Genomic DNA, 25,555 nt, shown 5'->3' on the forward strand with positions numbered 1-25,555 from the left:
CTGCGGGACTGCAAATCACAGCGGGGGTGCCCAGAGAGCATGGGCACCCTGCACTGTGGATTCCAATCCCCAAGCTGCCTAGTTGTACCCGGCTGGACTCAAAAATTGGGCGAAGCTCACGTCATTTTTTTTTTTAAATTATTTCATGAAATTCATGAAATAATTTAAAAAAAAAGGGCTTCCCTATATTTTTGGTTCCCAGCCGGGTACAAATAGGCAGCTGGGGGTTGGGGGCAGCCCGTACCTGCCTGCTGTACCCGGCTAGCATACAAAAATATGGCGAAGCCCACGTCATTTTTTTTGTTTGGGGGGGCAAAGAAATCCTGCATACAGTCCTGGAAGGAGGATGCTGAGCCTTGTAGTTCGACAGCTGCTGTCTGCTCTCCTGCATACACTATTGGATGGAGGATGCTGAGCCTTGTAGGTCTGCTCCCCCTGACTCTCCCTCAAGCATACAGTCCTGGATGGAGCATGCTGAGCCTTGTAGTTCTGCAGCTGCTGTCTGCTCTCCTGCATACACTATTGGATGGAGTATGCTGAGCCTTGTAGTTCTGCAGCTGTCTGCTCTTCTGCATACACTAGTGGAGAATGAAGAACACATTGAAGAAGGAAATGACATCAGACCTTTTTTTTTGTTCACTGATAAAAAACGCATAAAGACGCAGTGAGCAAAAACGAGGCAAAACGCAGCAAAAAAACGCGGCAAAACGCGTGCCTTTTTTGCCGCGTTTTTTCGACGCAGGTGCGTTTTTGTGAGTTTTTAGCGACCAAAAACGCACAAAAACGCAGCGTCAAAAAAATGCAGTGTGCGCACATAGCCTTACTCTTTAACCCCTTCACAACCAGCCGATTTTTCGCTTTCCGGTTTTTTTTTTTCGCCAGTCTTTTTCTGAGAGACGTAACTTTTTTATTTTTCAGTCAATATGGTCATGTGAGGGCTCATTTTTTGCAGAATGAGCTGTACTTTTAAATGAAACCATAAGTTTTACCATATAGTGTACTGGAAAACGTCAAAAAAATACCAAATGCAGAAAAATTGTAAAAAAAGTGCGATAGCACAATTGTTTTTGAGATATTTTATTCACTGTGTTCACTATATGGTAATCTGATGTAATATGGCAAGCTGATGTGTTAGTGTGATGCCTCAGGTCAGTGCGAGTTCGTAGACACCAAACATGTATAGGTTTACTTTTATATAAGGAGTTAAAAAAAAATCGGAGGTTTGTCCGAAAAAAGTGGCGCACGTTTTACGCCATATTCCGTGACCCGTAGCGTTCTCATTTTTCGGGATTTATGGCTCAGTGACGGCTTATTTTTTGTGTCTCGAGCTGACGTTTTTAGCGGTACCATTTTTACGCAGATGCTACGTTTTGATCGCTTCTTATTGCATTTTGCGCAAAAGTTGTGGCGACAAAAAACGTCATTTTGGCGTTTGGAATTTTTTTGCCGCTATGCCGTATATTGATCAGATTAATTGATTTGATATTTTGATAGATCGGGCATTTCTGAACGCGGAGATAACAAATGTGTGTATATTTTTTATTTTTTTAACCCTTTAATTTTCAATGGGGCGAATGGGTGGTGATTTGAACTTTTAGGTTTTTTTTAATTTTTTAAAAAAAACTTTTTTAACTTTTTTTTTATTTTACTAGTCCCCCTAGGGGGCTATTGCGATCAGCAGTCCGATCGCTCTGCACTATCTGCTGATCACAGCTACATAGCTGTAAACAGCAGATACGCTCACTTTCTTTTTCACTGGGCCGCGGGCACAGCGAAAGTGAAAGCAATTCATGTGTAGTACAGGAGTCATCACATTACCCTGTGCAACCATGACAACTACCGGAAGTCACGTGATCGCGTCACGTGACTTCCGGTATCGGGAGGTAAGTAAAAGTTTACCGCGATCGCGCTTATAATGGCGCTGTCACATATTGACAGCGCCATTTAAAAGGTTAAACGGCACGAGCAGATAACGATTCTGCTCGTGCCTAGCAGGCACACATCTCAGCTGTGAAAATCAGCTGAGATGTGCGCCGATCGTAGCATGCTGCCGCCGGCAGACCGCGGGCAGTAACGTTATGACCGCTAGGACATAATTTTACGGCCCGCGGTCGTTAAGGGGTTAAAGGTGTCATCCACTATTTCTACACTGATGGTCTATTCTTAGGATAGACATCAATAGCAGATCGGTGTGGGTGTAGCGGCTGGCAGCGCCAGCCAATGAAGTGTTTCTGGTAGCATCCTGGTGTGATCAGTTGCAGAGTGGAGTGGAAGACCAAAGCTCTGTCAGCTGTAAACGAGGGTTACTGTAGATTCTCTCCCTATTCACTTGAATAGTCTCCGGCTGCGGCCAATATATAGATGACAGAACTATGCTGTGCAGCTCAGCAACTGTTCACATCTTGGTGCTGCCAGCACCGAGAATAACTGGTGGTAGTGTTGAGCGTCACACTCCTACCATTTTGAAATTGATGTGCTATTCTAAGGAGAGGCATCAACATAGAAGCCCCAAACTTCCCCTTTAACGGTATGTGGGATATTTAAGTAGTTTCATGAAACTGAAGGCTTAAGATGATTAAGGACATAAATGCTTTACTAATATAAACTCCAGCGGGGGGTTTTCTACCAAATTATGTATTATTGGTTTATTGTGGATCTATACTGGTGAGCTTACACATTGGCATTTCTTATATACATGAATGTTCTGAGAAGCATAGGTAAAGGATGTGCCTGGCGACTCAATGGTAGAGTGCTTGTGACTGATGGGGGTGCCAGCAATAAAAGTAACACCGAACATATACTGATAAATCCTATAGTTCATTATTTAATCATTGTAATTACAGAGCCACATAAGACCACAGTAATTAACAGTTTAACCATTTTTTAATCCTTTAAGAAAAAAAAAACAAAAAAAAAAATGTACTTTTTGAAGATATTCCTTAAGCCCTCTGTGCATCATACTTTTCAGAGTTTATCTGAAAATGCAGCATGCTAGCTGCCTGAAGGTAGTTATGGCTTTTCCCTAGGTGCACGGTTTAACATTGAGTTATTGAATGTATTTTTTTTTCTGTTAAAACTGTCAAGATAGAATGCAAGTTACTATGGGGGCAATGGAAAATGTGTCTCCACATAATTCTATAGATCGCTGCATTGCAAATTATTGGGATTTTTATTCAGGTGGTGAAGTGGACAATAATTACCTTTGTTTTCTTTCTAACAAATAGTTATGTACACAAAATGCTACTAACCTGAAAAGTTGATTCCGTAGCATCTTCTGCATTTTCTGACATTTGGATAACAAGCATGTTCTGCAGAATAAATGCTGCCTGGAAACAGAGAAACAATGAGATCTCAATATTGCCATCTAGTAGACGTTCATGGCAATTACAGGCTGCAAACAGAAGGTGAAAAATAGTTTCTATAATTTCAGTGCTCAATAATTTAGAACATCACACATTTGAAACGTCACAACACTGCTGAATGTCTGCATCTGAGTATTTCAACGATACACATCAACAACTTAGAGGGGTTATCTGGGGAAACAGAAAATGTATAAATGAAAAAAATACATTATTATACATAAATTGATAACTACTTTTAATTATTTATTTATGGTCCTCTTGTCTAGGGGGCAAAAATTAGGATTTTTATAGTGACTGCAGTCACATTATTAAGAACGAAATGCATCAATATCATAGCAGGACAGGTTGAGTGTCCTTCTCTTTATCTATGAGGAGAAACAGGAGCCTGATGGGAAGGAGTGGCTGTCCTATCACTGTCCGCTACATGCATAGACTGAGCGCATGCGCACACATTGGGAGAGTTGAGAAGGGCTGCTTTTGGAGATGATGTTTTCTAAGGCTAGGTTCACATTTCCGTTGTTTTGCATCAGTCATATGCGTTGCTTGACACTTGTGACTGATGCGTTGTACAACGGATGACAAGAATTAGAATTAATTGTCGGATTCCGTTGTAAAAGAGAGAACGATCAGCTGATCGTTCACAATAGCTGGCTGGCTTTTGAGAGCGAACAGCTGATCTCCCGGCGGCCGGCTAATGAGAGCGATCAGCTGATCGCTCACAGCAGCCGGCCGCCGGGTGATCAGCTGATCACTCACAACAGCCAGCCGCCGGGAGATCAGCTGATCGCTCACAGCAGCCGGCCGCCGGGTGATCAGCTGATCACTCACAACAGCCAGCCGCCGGGAGATCAGCTGATCGCTCACAGCAGCCGGCCGCCGGGTGATCAGCTGATCACTCACAACAGCTAGCCGCCGGGTGATCAGCTGATCACTCACAACAGCCAGCCGCCGGGTGATCAGCTGATCGCTCACAGCAGCCGGCCGCCGGGTGATCAGCTGATCGCTCACAGCAGCCGGCCGCCGGGTGATCAGCTGATCGGTCATAGAAGGCGGCTGCCGAGCGATGAGTTAATCATTCAGCCGCCGAGAGCATGCGCAGCAAAATCCTAAGGATTCCCTGCTGAAAAAACGATACACTCTGCGTTCCTGCCGCCCGACAATCAGTCGTTCCACGACTGATCAGTCGGGCGGAGGATGCAACGCAGCGTGATCAGTCACAATCCTCCGCTCCTACAAGTATATGGGAACAACGGAATCCATACAAGTATATGGGAACAACGGAATCCGCCAAACGGATTCCATTGTTTACCAGAGATGCGGATTGTGACTGATACAAATTGACGGAAATGTGAACCTAGCCTAACAGAGCACATACTATGCTGAAAAACTACTTCTCTCACACACGTTTGTGCATTAACCTCCCTCCCCCTCTTCTCTTCTCTCGATGTGTGCGCATGTGCTCGGACTATAAAAAGTACCATATTTTTCGGACTATAAGGTGCACCTAGGTTTAAGAGGTGGTAAACAGGAAAAAAACTGAATCAAATGTGGTCATGATGCGCTGTAATGGGGGATATTTGCTGCTGACACTGATAGAGGAGTAATGTCCCACTATTTTGTACTAATGTCTCCCCATCCTGGGCCCCTTTAAGGTATACATGTCCCATATCCTGGTGTATTCTGTTCTCCAACCTTGTCCCATTCAGGTATATAAAATCCCATTCCTGGTATACAGTGGAGAAATAAGTATTTGATACACTGCTGATTTTGCAAGTTATCCCATCTACAAAGAATGGAGAGGTCTGTAATTTTTCTTATTTACACTTCCCCTGTGACACAGTAAAAATATTCTACAAAATCATGTTGTGTAGCTAATAAATAAATTTGCATTTTATTGCATGAAATAAGCATTTAATACTATAGAAAAAAAAACGAATATATGGTACAGAAACCTGTTTGCAATTACAGAGGTCATACGTTTCCTGTAGTTCTTAACCCAGTTTGCACACTGTAGCAGGAATTTTGGCCCACTCCTCCATACAGATCTTGGGGTTGTTGCGGGGCAATATTAAGTTTCAGCTCCCTAAAGATTTTCTATTAGGTTCAGGTCTGGAGACTGGCTAGGCCACTCCAGGACCTTGAAATTCTTCTAACAGAGACACTCCTTAGTTGCCCTGGCTCTGTGTTTCGGATTATTATCATGGTGGAAGACCCAGCCATGACCCATCTTCAATGCTCTTACTGAGAGAAGGCCCTTGGCCAAAATCTCACGATACATGGCCCTATCTATTCTCCCTGCAATACAGTGCAGTCGTCCTGTCCACTTTGACGAAAAGCACCGTCAAAGTATGTTTCCACCCCCATGCTTCACGGTTGGGATGGTGTTCTTGGAGTTGTACTCATCCTTATTCCTCCAAAGATGGCGAGTGCAGCTGATAACAAAAGGTTCTATTTCGGACTTACCAGACCACATCACCTTCTCCCATGCCTACTCTGGATCATCCCGATGGTCACTGGTGAACTTCAAACGGACATGGGCATGTGATGGCCTGAGCAGGAAGAACTTGCATCCGCAGCAGGATTTTAATCCATGACGGTGTAATGTGTTACTAACGATAATATTGGAGACTGTGGTGCCAGATCTCTTCAGGTCATTGACTAGCTCCTCCAGTGTAGTTCTGGGCTGATTCCTATCTTTTTCAGAATCATCCTTACCCCACGACGCAAGATGTTGCCATGGAGCCCCAGACAGAGTAAGATTGACAGTCATCTTGTCTTTCTTCCATTTTCTAACAATTGTGCCAACAGTTGTTGCCTTCTCAACAAGCTGCTTGCTTATTGTCCTGTAGCCCATACCAGCCTTGCCCAGGTATACAATTTTGTTCCTGCGGTCCTTGTATAGCTCTTTGGTTTTGGCCATGGTGGAGTGGTTGGAGTGTTATTGATTTTGTGTGAGTGTGAGTGTGAGTGTGTGTGTGTGTGTGTGTGTGTGTGTGTGTGTGTGGACAGGTGTCTTATTTAGGTAACTGGTTCAAACAGGTACAATTAATACAGGTAATGAGTGCAGAGTATGAGGAATTCTTAAAGAAAAACTAACAAATCTGTGAGAGCCATAATTCTTGCTGCTTGGTAGGTTATCAAATACTTATTTCATGCAATTTTTTTGATTCTTTTTCGGGGAGATTCTGTCACAGTTGAAGTGTACCTATGATAAAAATTACAGACCTCTCCATTATTTGTAGGTGGGAAAACTTGCAAAATCGGCAGTGTATCAAATACTTATTTTACCCACTGTATATGACTCATCTTGGTATACAGGCTCCCCATACTGTCATATATGTTCCCCATCCTGTGCTTATCCTCATATACTGTATATATGGTCCTGGTTTGGTATATATTTCCCTCTACCTGGGCACACCCTGGAATATCCCCATCATGATCCCACCCTGGTGTGTATGCCTCCCATCACACTGCCCAAATTAAAAAACATAAATTATTCTACTCACCTTCCCTTCCATTGGTTCCCCAGCTATCCCAAGCGACGCAGCGGATGATGTTACTGTCATGTGCGCCCAGTTACACCGACGTAAGCTGCCAGAATATTCACTGCTCACCACGCCTGGGATTATGGCCATGGGAAGCAGTGAATATTCATTCTCTCTAAAGAGAAGCGGTCATCAGGGTTATACATATTAAACTAAAGGCCCTGCCATAATCGCTCTGGTATGCAGATCTAATGCATACTTTCGCTGAAGACATCTGTAGCCTAGTTTTTATAAAATTTTCATTATAAGTTTTGGTGTCCGTGCAGAAGGGTGGGCTTATGGGGTTGGACTGTGGGTAGGTTCTTCGACTTTGCCATGGACTCTCTGCTGTCTATCACCTTTCTTACTTAAATTCCATGCCGGCATTGCCCAAACTGCAGACAGCGCTTGCAGAGATTGATCTTTTGATGGTCTTCAATAAAGTGGCGTCAGTATCAGGGGTTGCCAATACTGAGATCTCTGCTGGTCATGGAGTGCTTAAAATGGCTGTGTGTTACTGCCAGGACCGACCGCTAACAATCTCGAGTAGAGCAAACTTTGACAGTGGAATTTAACTTGTTAAAAATCACGGGCAGAGCTCCGCTCCACTCGCAATCATCAGCGGCAGATCCTGGCTGTAATACACAGCTATGACCTGCCTAGCATGGAGGGAGCTCACCCCTTGAACCCGCTTCATACTCGCTTCCGATTTGCGCCGTACATGTACAGTGGATGTAGTGAAAGGCTAAAGAAGGGGAAAAGCACTCAGCTGAGCACTTCTGCCTTTTTCTTTTAGCCCGGGGCCCACTGATAAACGGATTTTTGTGTACTCACCATAAAATCGTTTTCTCTTAGCCATCATTAGGGGGACACAGGACCATGAGTGTTATGCTGCTTATCCATAGGAGGACACTAAGTAGATGCAAAGATGTTAACTCCTCCCCTGCAGTATACACCCCCTAGCCCAGCCAGGCTACTTCAGTTTTAGTACACAAGCAGTAGGAGAACAAGTAACAACAAACGTGAGTGAATACTCCTAACAAAAAAGTATTGAGAAACAAAAAATTAAGGCCCAACAGGGCAACAGGGTGGGTGCTGTGTCCCCCAATGATGGCTAAGAGAAAACGATTTTACGGTGAGTACACAAAAATCCGTTTTTCTCTGACGCCTCATTGGGGGACACAGGACCATGGGACGTCCTAAAGCAGTCCCTGGGTGGGTAAACAATAAACAACGCAACCAAAGCACTAAGAACCAGTCCCGGATAGCCAGGAGCGCCTACTGAGATAGGTGCTCTACTGTCGTTTTCAGAAATTTTCCTACCTAGGTTCGCCTCAGCCGAAGCCTGGGTATGGACTTGGTAATGCTCTGAAACAGTATGTAGGCAAGACCAGGTCGCAGCCTTACACCTCTGTTCCACTGAAGCCTGATACCTAATGGCCCAAGAGGCGCCAACCGCTCGCGTGGAATGAGTCCGCAGCCCACTAGGAATGGGCTTGAGTTGCAAGCGGTAGACCTCCTGGATCGCAGAGCGAATCCAGCGAGCCAGCGTTGCCTATGAAGCTGCCTGTCCCTTCTTAAGCCTTTCAGGAATGACGAACAAGGAGTCCATGTTTCTAAAGAGGCTAACCTGTATACGTAATATCTGAAAACCCTCACAAGGTCTAGCGAACGTAGAGACTTATCCACCCTATGGACTGGGTGTGGACAAAAGGAAGGCAGAACTATGTCCTCGTTCAAATGAAACAGGGAAGTAACCTTTAGAAGAAAATCTGGAAGGGGGCGTAGAACCACCTTATCCTGGTGAAAGCTCAGAAAGGGTTTGCGGCAAGAGAGTGCTGCCAGTTCTAAAACTTGTCTGATGGACGTAATTGCCACTAAGAATGTTATCTTCCAGGAGAGAAGAGCAAGAGAAGATTCCTTAAGAGGTTCAAAGGGGGACCTCTGGAGACCGTCCAAAACGAGATTGAGGTCCCATGGCTCCAGCGACCGTTTGAACAGGGGAACTAGATGGGAAACAACCTGGAGGAAGGTCTTGACTTGCGGATTGCAAGCTAGACGGCATTGATAGAATATTGAGAGAGATGAAACCTGCCCCTTAAGGGAGCTGAGGGCCAACCCCTTTTGCAACCTGACTGCAAAAAAAAAAAAAATCAAAAAGGGAAAAGTTTTCCATGTACGGTAGTAAATACAGGATGAAGGCCGGCTTTCGGGCACTGATCATGGTGGAGATGACCGTGGGAGAGAATCTCGCTCTTGTTAAAGTCTAGGTCTCAATGGCCAGGCCGTCAGCTTCAGGGCTCTGAAGTTCTAATGGGAAATGAGCTCTTTGGTCACCAGGTCTGGGATGCTTAAGAGGCGCCATGAGCAATTGTACTAATTCGACGTCCCAGGCGCGCCTGGGCCAGTCTGGTGCTATTAGTATCACCGGAACTTCTTTTGCCTTGTTCTTCCTGATTACTCGCGGCAGCAGGGGCAGAGCTGGAAATATGTAAAGTAGACGGAAGTGACTTCAGGAGGAGACTAGAGCATCCGCGCCAATGGACTGTGGATCACGTGACCTGGCTAAGAACGCGGGTACCTTTGCGTTCAACCTTGAGGCCATTAGATCCACGTCTGGTGTGCCCCAGCGAGTGCAGATGTGTGGGAACACTTCTGGGTGGAGAAACCACTCTCCGGCAGCCAGGCCTTGGCGACGTAGAAGGTCCGCCGCCCAGTTCTCTATGCCCGGTATGTGTACCGCTGAAACTACAGACCCCGTCGATTTGGCCCAGGTGAGGATCCTGGGGAGCTCGAGATAAGCTGTCTTGCTGCTGATACCTCCCTGCCGACTGACAAAGGCCACAGCTGTTGCATTGTCCAATTGGAACTGAATCAAACGACCTGCTAGCAGATGGGGGGGGAACGACCTGAGCACGAGAAAGGTCGCGCTGATTTTCAGGATGATTTCTGGGAAGGGAAGACTCCTGGGGCGTCCAACATCCCGAAGCAGTGTGGAGCCAGTACACTGCTCCCCAGCCTATGAGGCTGGCGTCCCTGGTCAGGAGTAGCCAGTCCACTTGGGAGAGAAAATCTCCCTCTCGATATGGAAGAGTGCTGAAACCAACAGAAAAGAGCATACCTCACTGAAGGTGTCAGGTGAAAAGTTCGTCCAAGTAAAAAAGGGGCTCTTGTTCCAGGGCAGCTAGAAGCACCAGCTGCAGTGGGCAGTGGTGTGGCTAAGCGAGCGGCACTGCCTCTATGGCCGCCGCTATCCTACCTAGCACTCTCACACTGAATCGTATGGAGCGAGAGGAGTAAGTAGAAGGCAGTGTACCGCCTGTTGTAGAGCGGTTGCCTTGTCTTAAGGGCAACATATCAAGCCCCGAAGGGTATCCAGGGACATGCCCAGGGAGGTGACGGATTTTGTCGGGACCGGGGATGATTTGACTGGAGTCAGAAGCAACCCTAAGCGGGATAGGGTGCCCACAGAGATCTGCACGCTGGTTGAGCCCTTGATGAAGAGGTCATCCAAGCAAGGCAGAACAGCCACTCTCCTGGCGTGAAGGGGCACTCATGGCGGCCGCCATGACCTTGGTGAAGACCCTTGGTGCTGTGACAGGGCCGAGGGTAGGGCTACAAATGAAAAAAGAAGTCCTGAACTGCAAAGCGGAGGAACTTTTGGTGAGCTGGGGTGATGGGTATGTGCAGGTACGCGACCCTGATAGCTATGGAGGCAAGGAATTCTCCTTTGACCATAAAGATAATAATGGACCATAGGAACTACATTCTTAATCTCCTTATGTGCACATGTTTGCTCAGGTGTTAGAGGTCCAGGATGGGTCGAACTGACTCGTCCTTTTTTGGGGACCACAAGAGCTTGTAATAGAAGGCGTTGAACCTCTCACCGTCCGAAACAGGTACCATCACCCCCGCCGTTTGGAGGGAGTGAATTGCTGAGGAGGCGGCCTTGCGGTGTTTTGGAGCCTTTTGGGGGGGTTTGAGAGAAAAGACCGACCCGGGAATCGGGTCCGGAATTCAATGTGGTAACCGGAAGACACAGGGTGTCGCACCCATTTGTGGTCTGAGGCTGCAGCCCAGATGGAGGAGGATGAGACTCCTCAGTCTTTGTCTCGACTGCCAGGACGAGGTGGACTCGGGAAGGGCTGAGAAGGTCGGGCCCTACGTGTCTAGTAAAAAATGTCCTGGGCTAGAGTTGAGGGAGGGAGGTACTCTTTTCCTCCCATGGCGTCAGGAAAAAGAGCCTGTCCAGACGATCGCCAAACCATTGGTCTGGAAAGAAGTACTGTGAGAGGCTTGTTAGGGACAGAGTCCGCTCTCCATTATCGGAACCAGAGGGCCTTACGGATGGCTATGGTATTTAAGGCGGCAAAAACTGCGCAGGTAGCAGCGTCGAGGGAGGCCTGCATGAGGTACTCCGCCGCCGCAGCAAAGTGAACGGTTACATCTGCGAGGGTCTGAGGAAAACTGGTATTCCTGGTGCCTGTGCGACCCACACGGAAGGAGAGAGGGACCCGCGGCCTCAAGGCGGAGCGATCGAGCTGCTCCACTTGTCTGTCTGTCGGGTCCTTGAAGGAGGATCCATCAAGTAAAAGACAGGAGGGTCCTTCAGGCCCAGCCCTTAGAGACAGCTAAGCCAAAGGGTTACAGTGACTCCATGAGTTTATGGATACCGAAGCGGCGTCAAAATTTTTTTTTTTGAGGTTTCTTCACCCTTTTAAAGGAGACCGCAGGGTCAGTAGTAGTGGATGGGAGATCTTCCACATGCAGAGTTTGGTTGATTGCTGCAATAAGGGAGACCATCGCAGCTTGATCGCTCGGGGAGGTTGAAACCAAGGAATCATCCTGGTACAAACATCATCCCCCTTCCTCCGGCTCTTCAGAGACCGCTGAACATGTGGGAGAACCCCATCTGTGTACCCCCAAGGAAGAACCCTGGGGGTCATGCCCTTTTTCTGATCTGCAACCGGTGAAGCAGAGGGCTGATTCTTATCAGAAGGACCCTCTATAGAGGTGTCATTAGGCTGCGTTCTGTCCAGGGGCCCCGAGGGGTGTGAGGACGATGTTGCATAGCCAGCACCGGGTTCTTGGAACTGTGCCCATTCCGGGGGACTGGGAGCCATAGGCTCTGGGCTGGCGGCAGTTGCTGCAGTGGTGGAGGGGTAGGGGGGGAGGGTTGGGAGCTACAGTGGCACCGGACTCACGGAAGGAAGAGGTGCCATCAAACCCTAGTAGTTCAGTGTGGCAGGTAGTGCAGGCTGAACATTAGAAGTCTTATAGCTGTTACTGTAGTTGTGCAGGGCATAAAACATGTGACTGCAGCCGTAGCTTATCGCGTGTCGGAGGGGGCGGGGCTTAGCTCCGACAAGAACGTCGACATGAGGAAATATAATAAAATGGTGGGAAGGGACTCCCCTTCCCCCCTCCAGCCTTGCATAACAACGGTGGACAGAAAAAAAAAAAAAAAAACAAACACTCCATAAGTGTACCGCAGCTGCGGGTGCACTGAGTCCTGGGATCTCTCCCCGCCACAGGTGGAATGCAGGAGTCTGCAAACAGCCCATGTGAATCCAGACAGTGACCTCTGCTCCAATTCATGTCAGGAAGGATTCCTCAGTTAAAATTCCTGTCAGGGAGGACTCCCCAGGTAAAATTCCTGTCAGGGAGGATTTCTCAGGTAAAATTCCTGTCAGGGAGGATTCCTCAGGTAAAATTCCTGTCAGGGAGGATTCCTCAGGTAAAATTCCTGTCAGGGAGGATTCCTCAGGTAAAATTCCTGTCAGGGAGGATTCCTCAGGTTAAATACTTGTCAGAGAGGATTCCTCAGTTAAAATTCCTATCAGGGAGGATTCCTTAGCTACAATTCCTGTCAGGGAGGATCTCACCTCAGCTCCAGTGTGGAGATTCTGATGCCTGCTGTGTCTGGTCACACTTGATGCCGAGCGTGTATCAACTCAGAGCCTGCCAGAGGGACTGAGGAAGTTTGTTATCGGCTCTGGAAAATCGGTGCTATCAGACCCGTCGTCCAGTGAGTAAGAGCCCAGGATCCAGCGTCACAGGAGGGGGTACGGGGAGGCGACACTCCGCATTCCCGCCTGTTGATGGTTTTGGGAAATCGGTCCCCGAAGGAAACCGTCGCCCTCTAAAAACAAAAAATTCTTGCTGCAGTAGTCTGCAGAGATGTGCCTCTTATAGACACTAAGCTAAAACTGAAGTAGCCTGGCTGAGCCAGGGGGTGTATACTGCAAAGGAGGAGCTAATATCTTTGCATCTACTTAGTGTCCTCCTATGGATAAGCAGCATAACGCCCATGGTCCTGTGTCCCCCAATGAGGCGTCAGAGAAAACTTATAAGTACTTTAAGGTTTTATAAAAATAAGAGTGGAAGTATAAACCGCTATTTCACCAGTGGGATATAGCACCCACTAGCAGTATCGTCCCAGTTCTTCATTGATATAAAAGTGTGGTTAGCGCCTTTTAATTTTGACTCTATAATCCGCTGTGGTACCATACTTCTAACACACAATATACACTAGCAAATGCCTCCTAGGATTTCAACACCGCAAAATAGTAGCAAATATTTGCATCAATGTGTGCCTATCCTGCTTCCCATCACAAACTAGTTTAAAGGTGAAGTTTAATTTTAAAAAATAAATACAACATTCAAATATTTTAAGGAACTTTTAAGGAAATTTTAAGACTGAGTAACTCATTGCAAGATTTTAATGTGTGTGTGTGTCATGGTGAAGAGTGGCTAAAAAGAGTGTCTCACTGGAGAACCTAGTATGTCCGTGGATTATAGCCTATGAAACATTGCCAAAAACGTCAGTGAGACCTGCGTAATGCTTCGTTATCCTTGTGGTGGTGCGGTAGGGTAATTTAATAACTATAGCTGATCATTGGGGACCCATTAGTGGGACTTCTCACTGGTCCAAAATGTACAACTCTTAATAGATGGGTTTGGTACCATGGCTTTTTCACATGTCTGAGGAAGGACTCGAGTTTGATTGATAAATGTACATTATTCTGAAAATGAGGCAGTCAGCATTGATTGGGTTGGATAAATTAGGCTCATTTGTCTCAAATGCCTGCACTAATACTTCAGTCCAGGAGTGAAGCTCTCCGGCACCTCTGATGTATGAACAGCTCAACAGCAACTGATCAATATAAACTGAACATTCACAACATTACAACTTCCCATATATTAGCTTTACAGCCGCTTTGTATTTCTTTTCTGGTAAAACATGAAAGTTTGATGAGATAAATCCATTATTTAGAAATTAAAAACACATTCTAGGTAGGCAACAGAATGACTCACCTCTCTGCGCACCATGCTACATTCACACTGGTCCACAAAGATACTGAGCACCGTTCCCCATAAGCCTCCAGAAATGTTCTGACAGCTGTCAGACAAGATAACACAGGCTTCCTTAATGGATGTCAAAGCTGATCCAATGGCCAGGCTTGTAAATCTCACCTGGAAATAGTTGGATGAAAAAAATCAAACTGTGATATAACTAATTATATATACGGAGTGTGGAAAAAATGCTACAAAGTAAGAATGCTTCCAAAATAAAAGTGTCAATAGTTTAATTTTTATCAATATACAAAATGCAAAGAGAATGAAAAAAAGAAAGGTAAATCAAATCGGTATTTAGGGGGATCAACATTGCCTTCAGGACAGCATTAATTCTTCTAGGTACAAGTGGCCAAAATCTGGTATATATATATATATATATATATATATATATATATATATATATATATATATATATATATATATATATACACACACACATACTGTGTGCGTGTGTATATATGTGTATACACATACATATATATTGATCATCTTATTCCTATGTAGATTAGAGCAGTCATTAAAGAAGCACTTCCATGTATATTTAATGTAGAGTAGGTGTATCAATATACTCATCGATCATCTTCACACATTTCCAGTGCTGCTCTGCTCCTCTTCTGGGTCACGTAACTACTAGCCCAACTGGCAAGCTCACTCTGGGATTAATGAGTCGGAGGTATCATTTACAATGGAAGCCTATGGAGGCTTATTTGGACACTCCATAGGCTTATACTTTAAAAGTGAATTAAGTCTCAAACATAAAGTTCCCTGTGTGATCCAGAGCTTCAGCTACATGAATAATTATTCATATACAGCCAACATATTCCACAGCACTTTACAACTGAGAGGGCACATGTACAGAGAATATGAGACATTACAGAGTAACACAATTCAAAGTTACCAAGAGGTATGAGTTCACTGCTCACAAGCTTACAATCTGACAATGACTGGCACAGGGTAAAGGCATTGGTGAAGCGGTTGGAGAGAAAAATGATCCTGGCTGTGGCATTCAGGATGGATTGGAGAGGGGAACGTTTAGTAATAGGGAGACCAATTAGTAAAAAAATATCAGTAATGCAGGTGAGAATGAATAAGAGCGACAGTAAGGGTTTTTGCAGAATCAACGTTAAGAAAAGGTCAAATTCTAGAGATTTTTTTTTTTTTAGGTAGAGGGGACATGAGGGAGCGAGTAATTGGATATGGGGAGTGAAGGAAAGATCTGAGCCAAATATAACCCCAAGACAGCGGGTATGCTGCTAGGGAGTAATGGTTGAACCACTCACAGAAATGGCAATATTGGGTTTAGGAAGGTTAGTCAAAGGAGGAAACATTCAAAATCAGAAGTGGCGATCAGCGAGTATATTAATAAATATATGATACACTATACTATATACAAATTCAAACCGGTTTAGCCCAAATCAATTTTAATAGGAGTATTATTTTTTTACTGAAATAGATGTATAAGCGACTTAAAACTGGGTGAGGAACAGCCGAACATGGCTCCGAAGACACTGGAGAAGACAGTTTCATGTCACAAGACATGCACCATGGCAAGACTAAGGACATTAACAAGACACAAGATAGTTAGGCCAGTTTCAGACATCCGTGTTTAATCAGGTACAAGTCACACACATGGTTATGGTCATACGTGTGTCACACGAGTGACATCCGCTTTGGCATAAGTGTGACGGGTTCCGGAGAAAACACGGGTCTGTGAAATAAAAAGATTTTCCATATTTACCTGCTTTCTTTAGCTCTGTTGCCTCCGCTCATGACCGCCGCTCATTATATTAATCAATTATTCACCGCACTCAGGCCCTGGAAGCCAGAGCATCGCAGGGACAGCGCTGGGTACAACACAGCAGGGATAGGCGAGTATTCTGCAAGCAGTGACATCCAGGAGGTCATCGGTGTTCCCAATGAACTCTGATGACATCCTGATGACCCCTCGCTACAGCTTCACGGGTTCATTAGTTTAATGGGAACTGTGACGAGTCCCCGATTCTGTCCCCGCGATGCTCTGGCTTCCAGGTCCTCACCACACACACACTCTGCTGTATACTCACCCAGCGATGCGGTCCACGGCACTGAAGTCCCCAGGTCTGCTCCGGCTTCCAGCTCCACAGGGCACTGACTATTCAGAGAGCATAATGAGCGGGGATCAGGAGCGTCAGTCAGCAGAGCCAGAGACAGCACCACTGGATACAGGTAAAAAACCCGTGTTTTCTCCGGTACGTGTCACACTGATGTCACACGGATCACAACAGTGTACGATCCGTGACACCCGTGCTGCCTGAGAAAAAGCGGACATGCCTGATTGTGTGTGGGGTCATGAGAGGTCACACAGTCCGTATGAAAACACGGACGTGTGAGTAACAGCAAATAACATGGGTACGTGTGGCATCAGTGTTAAAAACGGATGTCACACGTACCTGAAACACGGATGTCTGAAATCAGCCTTATACTGCATTAGCAAGGTCTCTCCCAGGCAAATATTTAAAATTTGAGGAAAGTGCTGTGGAATAGTTTGGTGCTATAGAAATAAAAATTAAATTATTGTAAAGCAATCTGGGGTGTTATGATGTGCTGGCAAGTGCTTTTGAAAAATCACCAAGAAATAGGAAAAATGTAAGGACTTATATACACCATGGTTGGCCAAGGAATCTTAGTGCAGCAGATAAAAGAAACATCACATTTATTTCCTTTCGAAACTAGCAGATGTCTAGCAGTGCCATCAGTTTAGAACTTGCAGCCAGCAGTGAGACCTAGCAATTATTTACTGTTTGGTGAAGTCTGGCTAGAATTGGTCTTCATAGAATTGAAGCCAAAAAACCCACACACTTTCAACATGGAAACACAGCCAGGCGATAACACAACTATGCAAAAAAAAACATAGGGACAGGATTGGATAAAAATGGCAGCAGGTGGTCTGGACTGATGAGTCAAAATGTGAAATCTAGCACTGTAACAAACAGCTGTTTGTTTTCAGAAATAGTGAAATATGTCCGATGTTCCTTCACACTTGGGGATGCATTTCAGCAAATGGCGTTAGAAATTTGGCCAAGATTAAAGGTGTCTTCAATGTTGAGAAATACAGGCAGCTACTTATCTAATTATTTAACAGTCAAGGAGGTGATTTGATTGCCTCCAAATATATAACCAGTGAAATTAAAGTGCACCAATCACCTGGATTTTCCTATATAACCTAAAGCCAGTGCTATACTGGCATTATTATGCTGATTCTATACATACCTTTAGTTGTCAGCTAGGATGTATAGGTTTTGAAACACAAGCAAGTAAAGTTTGTAAAATGAGCAGCTTGTTGAGTGACAGCAGCTGATAGCTGGGGTGGGTATAAATAGTTATCCCCTTCCCGTTACTAATGCTAATACTATCATTTTACTTTGTGACTAAAAAGACCTCTGCTGGTCATTCCCATGTGACCGGAAGGGGTGGGGCCTCAGCTAACAGAAAAATGTGCTTCCTGGTATAAGCTATATTGGCTGAGGCCCCGCCCCTGCTGGTCACATGGGTATGACATCAGCACAGGTGCATTTAGTCACAAAGTAAAACGATTGTATAATAGAATTAGCAGTCCATTTCCATGTTTACAATGAAAGCAAAAACTGTGGAAAGAAAGCGCACATAGGGTTTTATCCGATAAAAATAGGTGCAGGGAATAGGGCAGGTACTCACCTGCTTTAGTTGTGACAGGCACAACTCCTTGTCAGCACGGAATGAATACAAAGGTGGTCAGCTGCAGCCCCGATGATGCAACAGGATAGGGAATGGTTAAAAGAAATCGGGTTAAATGCTGCGCTAAAAACCACAAATCAAAAGGTATATCGTGAATTCCTTTTCTTTATTTTCCCAGGTCAACATGTTTCAAAGGCATATCCGCCTTCTTCATCAGGACAAAAAGCCAGAAAGGAACAGCATAACACATGCTGCATGCAAGGGATACATATATACAACTGAAGTAGCCACATTTACAGAGATGACGTCAGCTGTCTGATGACTCATCAGCTCACGTCATCTCTGTAAATGTGGCTACTTCAGTTGTATATATGTATCCCTTGCATGCAGCATGTGTTATGCTGTTCCTTTCTGGCTTTTTGTCCTGATGAAGAAGGCAGATATGCCTTTGAAACATGTTGACCTGGGAAAATAAAAGGAATTCACGCTATACCTTTGATTTGTGGTTTTTAGCGCAGCATTTAACCTGATTTCTTTTCACCATTCCCTATCCCATTTACATGTTTAGAGAGGCCACAAAAAATATAAAATGACCACTACTCAGCTGTTTGCTGCTGACAAGAGTGTTTCTATTCATTATATTATACCAGGAACAGTGAAAAACATTGGTCGTCTTCAGCCCAAGCAGCTACTTAATGCTTCGTATTAGTTTTTATTCTGAATTGATGATACCTTTAAGTTTACTAAACTATTTACGGTTATACCAAGAAATTGGAAAGCAGATGTTCACTGTAGCTGATCCTACCATGAAAGGTCAGAAACAAGTCAATGACATTTAATTACCAAGTAAATTAAAGATACATTCTCTATTCTGTTCGGACGGTTCCCTCGAGCATAGCAGAGAAGAACAGCGCACACATCAGAAGCCCATCACATCATTTATTTAAAACCAGAGCCGCCCAACTGCAGACAACACGCTGAATGTAATGTGCCTAGATATATTACCAGCAACTATTTTGTAACAGACACGATAGGACTAGCGCTATATAACATGAGCCATGCACATCAGACCAGAATTGCATCTTATTTTTATTCATCACCATCTAGAAGGTCAAACAAAAATCAATTTTTAAATAAATGTGTCCATGTATGTGTATATATATATATATATATATATCTATTATATATATTTTATACACATGAGCGAGCACTAAAATGCTCAGTTGCTTGGTACTCGAATCGAGCAAATCGGAATCCTTCAATGCTCATCATTAATAACTAGTACAATGGAAGGCAATGGGAAACGCAAGAATTTTTCAGGGAGTCCCTCCCACAAGGTCTGGGGTCATTAAAATCACTAAAATGGATGGATAAAGTGCTGAAAGGGAATGGGAATTGCAGGGGAAGAGGCCTGGACACATCTCTGACTCCAAGATCGATGCTGGAAACAATGTTGTCAGAGTATTACTCCACTTTTACGGACTGACAATGAAAAAATACCAAAACTGAAGATGACATGGATTTTTACAAGAAAAAATGTTGGAAACTTTGTTTACTGTATAATGACTTGTATATATAATGCAAATTTATGAAGAGAGAAAAATCGCCTCCTCCACCCCTTAGGCTACGTTCACACATAGCGTTTTTGATCTCTCATTGCTTTCAATGGTGAAAAAAAAGGTGCAAAAACACAAAGAATTGATATGCTCCTTCTTTTAAAAATGCTGCAGTTTTCCATTTAAGTCAGGAAAAAAAAGAATTGACATGCATGAGATTTCTGCAATTTTTTTGTCATGATCCAGGTCTGTATTGGCCGCTGTGGTTTGATTATTTCATCCAGTTCTAGCCTGGTCATGTCAGGTGTTAACTCTTCCCTGCCTCATTCTGGTTTCCGGGACACTATATCCTGGTGCTGCACCTCTGGTTCAGTGTCAGTGATAGTTTATGCTCTGCAGCATGTGTTACTGGCTCTGGTAAGTTACCTGATCTATACTGTCTCCCAGCTACCTTGTTCTGACTTGTACTCCCCTCCATTTGTCCCGGTCCCTGACTACCCACTCCTGTCTACTGTGTACCCTTCTCTGTCTGTCTTATCCTGGTCCCGACCTGTTTGTCCTCCTCCCTTGTTTGTACTTGGACTTCCTGGCACCTGACCTGTATCCTCGTTCCTAACTTCAGCTCCGTCTCTCCTCTCTGTTGCATACGTGACTTCCTGGCTTCCGACCCTCGGCTATCACCTGACCATGATCTGATTATCCCTGTGCAATTGATGAGACCTCTTGCTGCTGACCTGGATTACTAACTACTTTACTGATTTCTGGTGGTTTGCCTGCTAACTGCACTCTGAAGCTACACTGCTTGTTGCTTCAGCATCTCCCTTAGTATAGTGTGACATTTTTCCTATTTCAGTGGGACTCCTAGACTGGTGAAGATTATGCATTAAGTGCTAGGCCTAGCAAAAATTGAAAGGAGGGATTGCAATACACCCTGGAATACACATAGAGGATGGCCTCAGAAAACATTTTTTCCTCATTTGGAAGGAGTGGGACTCCTAGAGTGGTAACGTGTATGCACTATGTGCAAGGGCTTCCAATAATTAGGAGGAGGCACTCCAATATATCCTGGAACACATGTATAGTAGGGCCTCAGATAACATTACATTTAGAAGGAGTGGGACTTCTGTGGATAACAAGGCGGAGTTAAAGATTCAAGACCACTACTCAGGGTACAACTGGCACGGCACAAAATTTATTTTTAGGAATCAGACTCAGATTTTGCTCCAGCTAAGGTGGGGGGCAGTTCCTCCTGTGTCGGCTCAGGGCATCAGGTAGCCTCGAGGATTTAAATAGTTGAAGCTAGGGTTTCCAAATATTTTTTGTTTATCTCCTTATAGACCTTTGCCAATGAAAATTCATGAACCATGTTGAAGAAACATCTCCAACCCATCTTGGGGAAAGAACACCACAAGTCCTTTGCTCATTTATTCATAAGAAGTACATTTGTACCTTTCTCCCATTAAAAAGAATGTATCTTTATTTTATTTTTTTTTTAACACAGAGTTTAATCAAATTTGAGGCTCGCAGGCTGCAGTAGCAGGTTCTTCCTTGCTTAAGTTGTTCCGTGGGTTTGTAGTACCATCGGGGAAATAATAACCAATAGGCGCATCCGCCTGTCAACTGAAAATGCTGACTGGCTGACTGTTCTCAAAATGAACAAGGCCTGGATTGGCCCCAACTTCTCAACCCTAGCAGATGAGTAAAGAGCTGTGGAGAAGAAGCGCAATAGGGTTTTACCCCAAAAACACAGGGGGTAAAGACAGGGAGCAGTTATACTCACCAAATGAAGTTGTGAAAGTCACAACTACTATATAGGCATGGAAAACTGGGATCACGGCAGCAGCAACCCAAACGGCAGATAACAGAGAACAACAGAAGAAAATCGGGTTTTAGAGCAGTGCCAATGACCACTTCTCAGGTATTCAGATTAATGGATCTTTTATTTTGCACAGGTCTACGCGTTTCTGGAGTCTCAGCTCCCTTCCTCAGGACCATCAGGCATAAGAACACATCAAATCCGATGTGTTCTTATGCCTGATGGTCCTAAGGAAGGGAGCTGAGACTCCAGAAACGCGTAGACCTGTGCAAAATAAAAGATCCATTAATCTGAATACCTGAGAAGTGGTCATTGGCGCGGCTCTAAAACCCGATTTTCTTCTATTGTTCTCTGTTATCAACCCTAGCAGATGACTGCTTAAAGCCAATTCAAATGTTATTTTCTTCTGGTGTATTCCCATGCACCCCTTCCCATCCAAAAAGGTATACAGTTCATGGTTTATTTTTCTTGTCCTCCTCCTTCACCATATGAACAGGGTTAACATGTGGCCCTCAATCCAAATTCTTACACAGCCATCAAGTGGTCCTTACTCAAAATTTTAGTTGGCATAGATGACCCAAATCAGAGACTGGCTGGCCACATTCATAGCTCCCTCCATTTTTACGTTGATTCCGTAAAGTTTTAGTGCCAAACAGGGACATAGTAACATTGTAAGTGCATCTGCCTGTCAGCTGAAAAATGCTCACTGGGCAAGCTGTTTTTAAAATGAGCAAGGCCTGAATTAGCCCCAATGTCTCAAACGCAGCAGATGACAGCAGCAAAACATAAATCCAATTCAAATGTTCCTTGCTTTTCTCATGTATTCCCATGCTCAGTTTCAAACCCCAAAAAAAGGTATACGGCTCATGGTTTATTAATTTTCTTCTCCTACTCCACCATAGCCAGAGTCATCATGCAGCACACTCTCAATTTTTAGAGGACTTTCAGGAGAAACTGAACTTTTTAGAGGGCCATCACTCACTGTTTTTAGAGGGCCAGCAGGACTGAGGCCGTGCCTTGGAACTTGTTCCCTAGCTACCACTATTTTTCCCGGTGCCTCATCCATGTTGTATCCCTATAAACTGGGTATGCTTTGCCTTGAAGAGACAGTCTAAGGGGTACTTTGCACACTACGACATCGCAAGTCGATGCTGCGATGCTGAGCGTGATAGTCCCCGCCCCCGTCGCAGCTGCGATATCATTGTGATAGCTGCCGTAGCGAATATTATCGCTACGGCTGCTTCACATACACTCACCTGCCGTGCGACGTCGCTCTGGCCGGCGAACCGCCTCCTTATTAAGGGGGCGGGTCGTGCAGCGTCACTGCGACGTCATACGGCAGGCGGCCAATAGGAGCGGAGGGGCGGAGATGAGCGGGATGTAAACATCCCGCCCACCTCCTTCCTTCCGCATTGCAGCCGGGACGCAAGTAGGAGATTTTCCTCGCTCCTGCGACTTCACACACAGCGATGTGTGCTGCCGCTGGAGCGAGGAACAACATCGGACAGTCGCGTCAGCGTAATTATGGAATTCGCCGACGCTACACCGATGATACGATTACGACGCTTTTGCGCTCGTTAATCGTATCATCTAGGATTTACACACTACGATGTCGAGAGCGATGCAGGAAGTGCGTCACTTTCGACATGACCTCACTGACATCGCACCTGCGATGTCGTAGTGTGCAAAGTACCCCTTAGTGCGGACCTCCTGTGGATCTGTGCAGTCTGAGCAGGTGTGTACAGATCCACAAGAGGTCCATACTTAGGCTGATAGCCTTTACCCTTATCTACCTAACAAATAGTCGCCAGGTCTCATATGGATTCACCATATTCCCCCCCTTCCTTCTTAGGCAACTTTCACACTTGTGTTGAACGGCATCCGTCACAAAGCGTTGTGTAACGCATGTGACGGATGCCTTGCAAAAAGTGTGATAATAAAGGCAACGGATTCCAGTGAAATAACGCCTTGCGTTAAGTTTTCTTTAGCCGAGAGAGAGCGAGCCCCCATCTTCACCGCACACACCCCAACACTACCACCCACATCATCACCACACACCCCAACACTACCACCCACATCATCACTGCACACATCCCGACACTACCGCCCACATCATCACCGCACACATCCCGACACTACCGCCCACATCCGGACACTACAGCCCACATCATCACCGCACACATCCCGACACTACAGCCCACATCATCACCGCAGACATCCCGACACTACAGCCCACATCACCGCACACATCCCGACACTACAGCCCTCATCTTCACCGCACACACCCCGACACTACAGCCCACATCATCACCGCACACATCCCGACACTACAGCCCTCATCTTCACCGCACACACCCCGACACTACCGCCCACATCATCACCGCACACACCCTGACACTACAGCCCTCATCTTCACCGCACACATCACGACACTACCGCCCACATCTTCACCGCACACATCCCGACACTACAGCCCTCATCATCACCGCACACATCCCGACACTACCGCCCTCATCTTCCCCGCACACATCCCGACACTACAGCCCTCATCTTCACCGCACACATCTCGACACTACAGCCCTCATCATCACCGCACACATCCCGACACTACAGCCCTCATCTTCACCGCACACATCCCGACACTACAGCCCTCATCTTCACCGCACACATCCCGACACTACAGCCCTCATCATCACCGCACACATCCCGACACTACCGCTCTCATCTTCCCCGCACACATCCCGACACTACAGCCCTCATCTTCACCGCACACATCTCGACACTACAGCCCTCATCATCACCGCACACACCCCGACACTATCGCCCTCATCTTCACCGCACACATCTCGACACTACAGCCCTCATCTTCACCGCACACATCCCGACACTACAGCCCTCATCTTCACCGCACACATCCCGACACTACAGCCCTCATCTTCACCGCACACATCTCGACACTACCGCCCACATCATCACCGCACACACACAGGCATTACCTCAGTGACATTCCCGCTGACAGCGCGACTCCCTTCAGTTGCTGCCTGGAGCTCACAGGAGCGGCGGTGTTCTACGGCCGCTCCTGTCAGCTTCATGTAGCAGAGCTGAAAGCGTCGCGGGACCTCGTGTGGATTACGCCGGACCTGGAGGGGTATTTGGGGATTTTAATGAAGTGGTGAAAGAGGGTGTTTTTTTGTCTTTTATTCCAAATAAAGGATTTTTCGGGTGTGTTTATTTATTGTCACTTACAAGTTAATCATTGTGGGTGTCTCAGACGCCTGCCATGATTAACCTACGACTTAGTGGCAGCTATGGGCTGCTGCCATTAACTCATTACCTCGATTACCACCTCATCAGGGCAATTCGGGATGAGCCGGGTAGAGTCCCGGGGCTGTCGCATCTAATCGATGCGGCAATTCCGGGTGGCTGCTGGCTGATATTTTTAGGTTGGGGGGCTCCTCATAACGTGGGGCTCCCCATCCTGAGAATACCAGCCTTCAGCCATGTGGCTTTACCTTGGCTGGTATCAAAATTAGGGGAGACCGCACGTCATTTTTTTTAAATTATTTATTTATTGCACTGCACGATATAGACCCGCCCACCGGAGGCTGTGATTGGTTGCAGTGAGACAGCTGTCACTCAGCGTGGGGGCAGGTCTGACTGCAACCAATCATAGGCGCCGGTGGACGGGGAAAGCAGTGAATACTAGATGGAATAGTGAGCGGCCGGCTTTTTCAAAAGAGGAAAAGCCACCGGAGCTTTGTGACAACTGTGCAGCGTCGCGCCCATGATCAGTGAGTATGAGGGAGAGGGGAGAGGTGGGAGAGAGACCAGGAGTGATTTTAAACGATTTTGATCGTTCTGCTGGACATGCTGAGCATGCGCAGTAGAACGTGACGGAATCAGTCAGCGTATTCCGCCGCTTAGCGCATAGCGGCGGAATCCGCCACCATAGAAAATCATTAGACACCTTAGCGGATTCCAACGGAATCCGTCAAGGTGCGCTATTTTAACGACACAAAAAAACTCTACATGCAGCGTTCCCTCCGCCCAACGCAGAGTCAAAATAACGACGCTGCGTCGTGCAGTGGATGCAAAGCAAGACCATCCATTGCTATCCGTAGCTAATAGAAGTCTGTGAGGAATAAAATGGTTTCCTGCAACGGTTACCGTAATTCCTCCAGGCTGCGGATAGCAACGGAAGCCGTCCAACGCAAGTGTGAAAGTAGCCGTACGGTAAATTGAAGC

General features: G+C 45.8%; 1 protein-coding gene across 3 annotated transcripts in view; it reads right to left on the reverse strand.

The window, feature by feature from the left end:
• Positions 1-25,555, reverse strand: part of RTTN (rotatin) — a 324,013-nt gene that overhangs the window by 99,581 nt on the left and 198,877 nt on the right. For all 3 annotated transcript variants that reach the window (XM_075314609.1, XM_075314608.1, XM_075314610.1), the window contains exons 32-33: positions 14,204-14,362; positions 3,249-3,326 (exon numbers count right to left, since the gene is read on the reverse strand). In XM_075314609.1, coding sequence (XP_075170724.1) covers positions 3,249-3,326; positions 14,204-14,362 — 237 coding nt within the window. The remainder of the gene's footprint in view (positions 1-3,248; positions 3,327-14,203; positions 14,363-25,555) is intronic.

Source organism: Anomaloglossus baeobatrachus, chromosome 6 (genome assembly GCF_048569485.1).
Source record: "Anomaloglossus baeobatrachus isolate aAnoBae1 chromosome 6, aAnoBae1.hap1, whole genome shotgun sequence".
Classification (NCBI taxonomy): Eukaryota; Metazoa; Chordata; class Amphibia; order Anura; family Aromobatidae; genus Anomaloglossus; species Anomaloglossus baeobatrachus.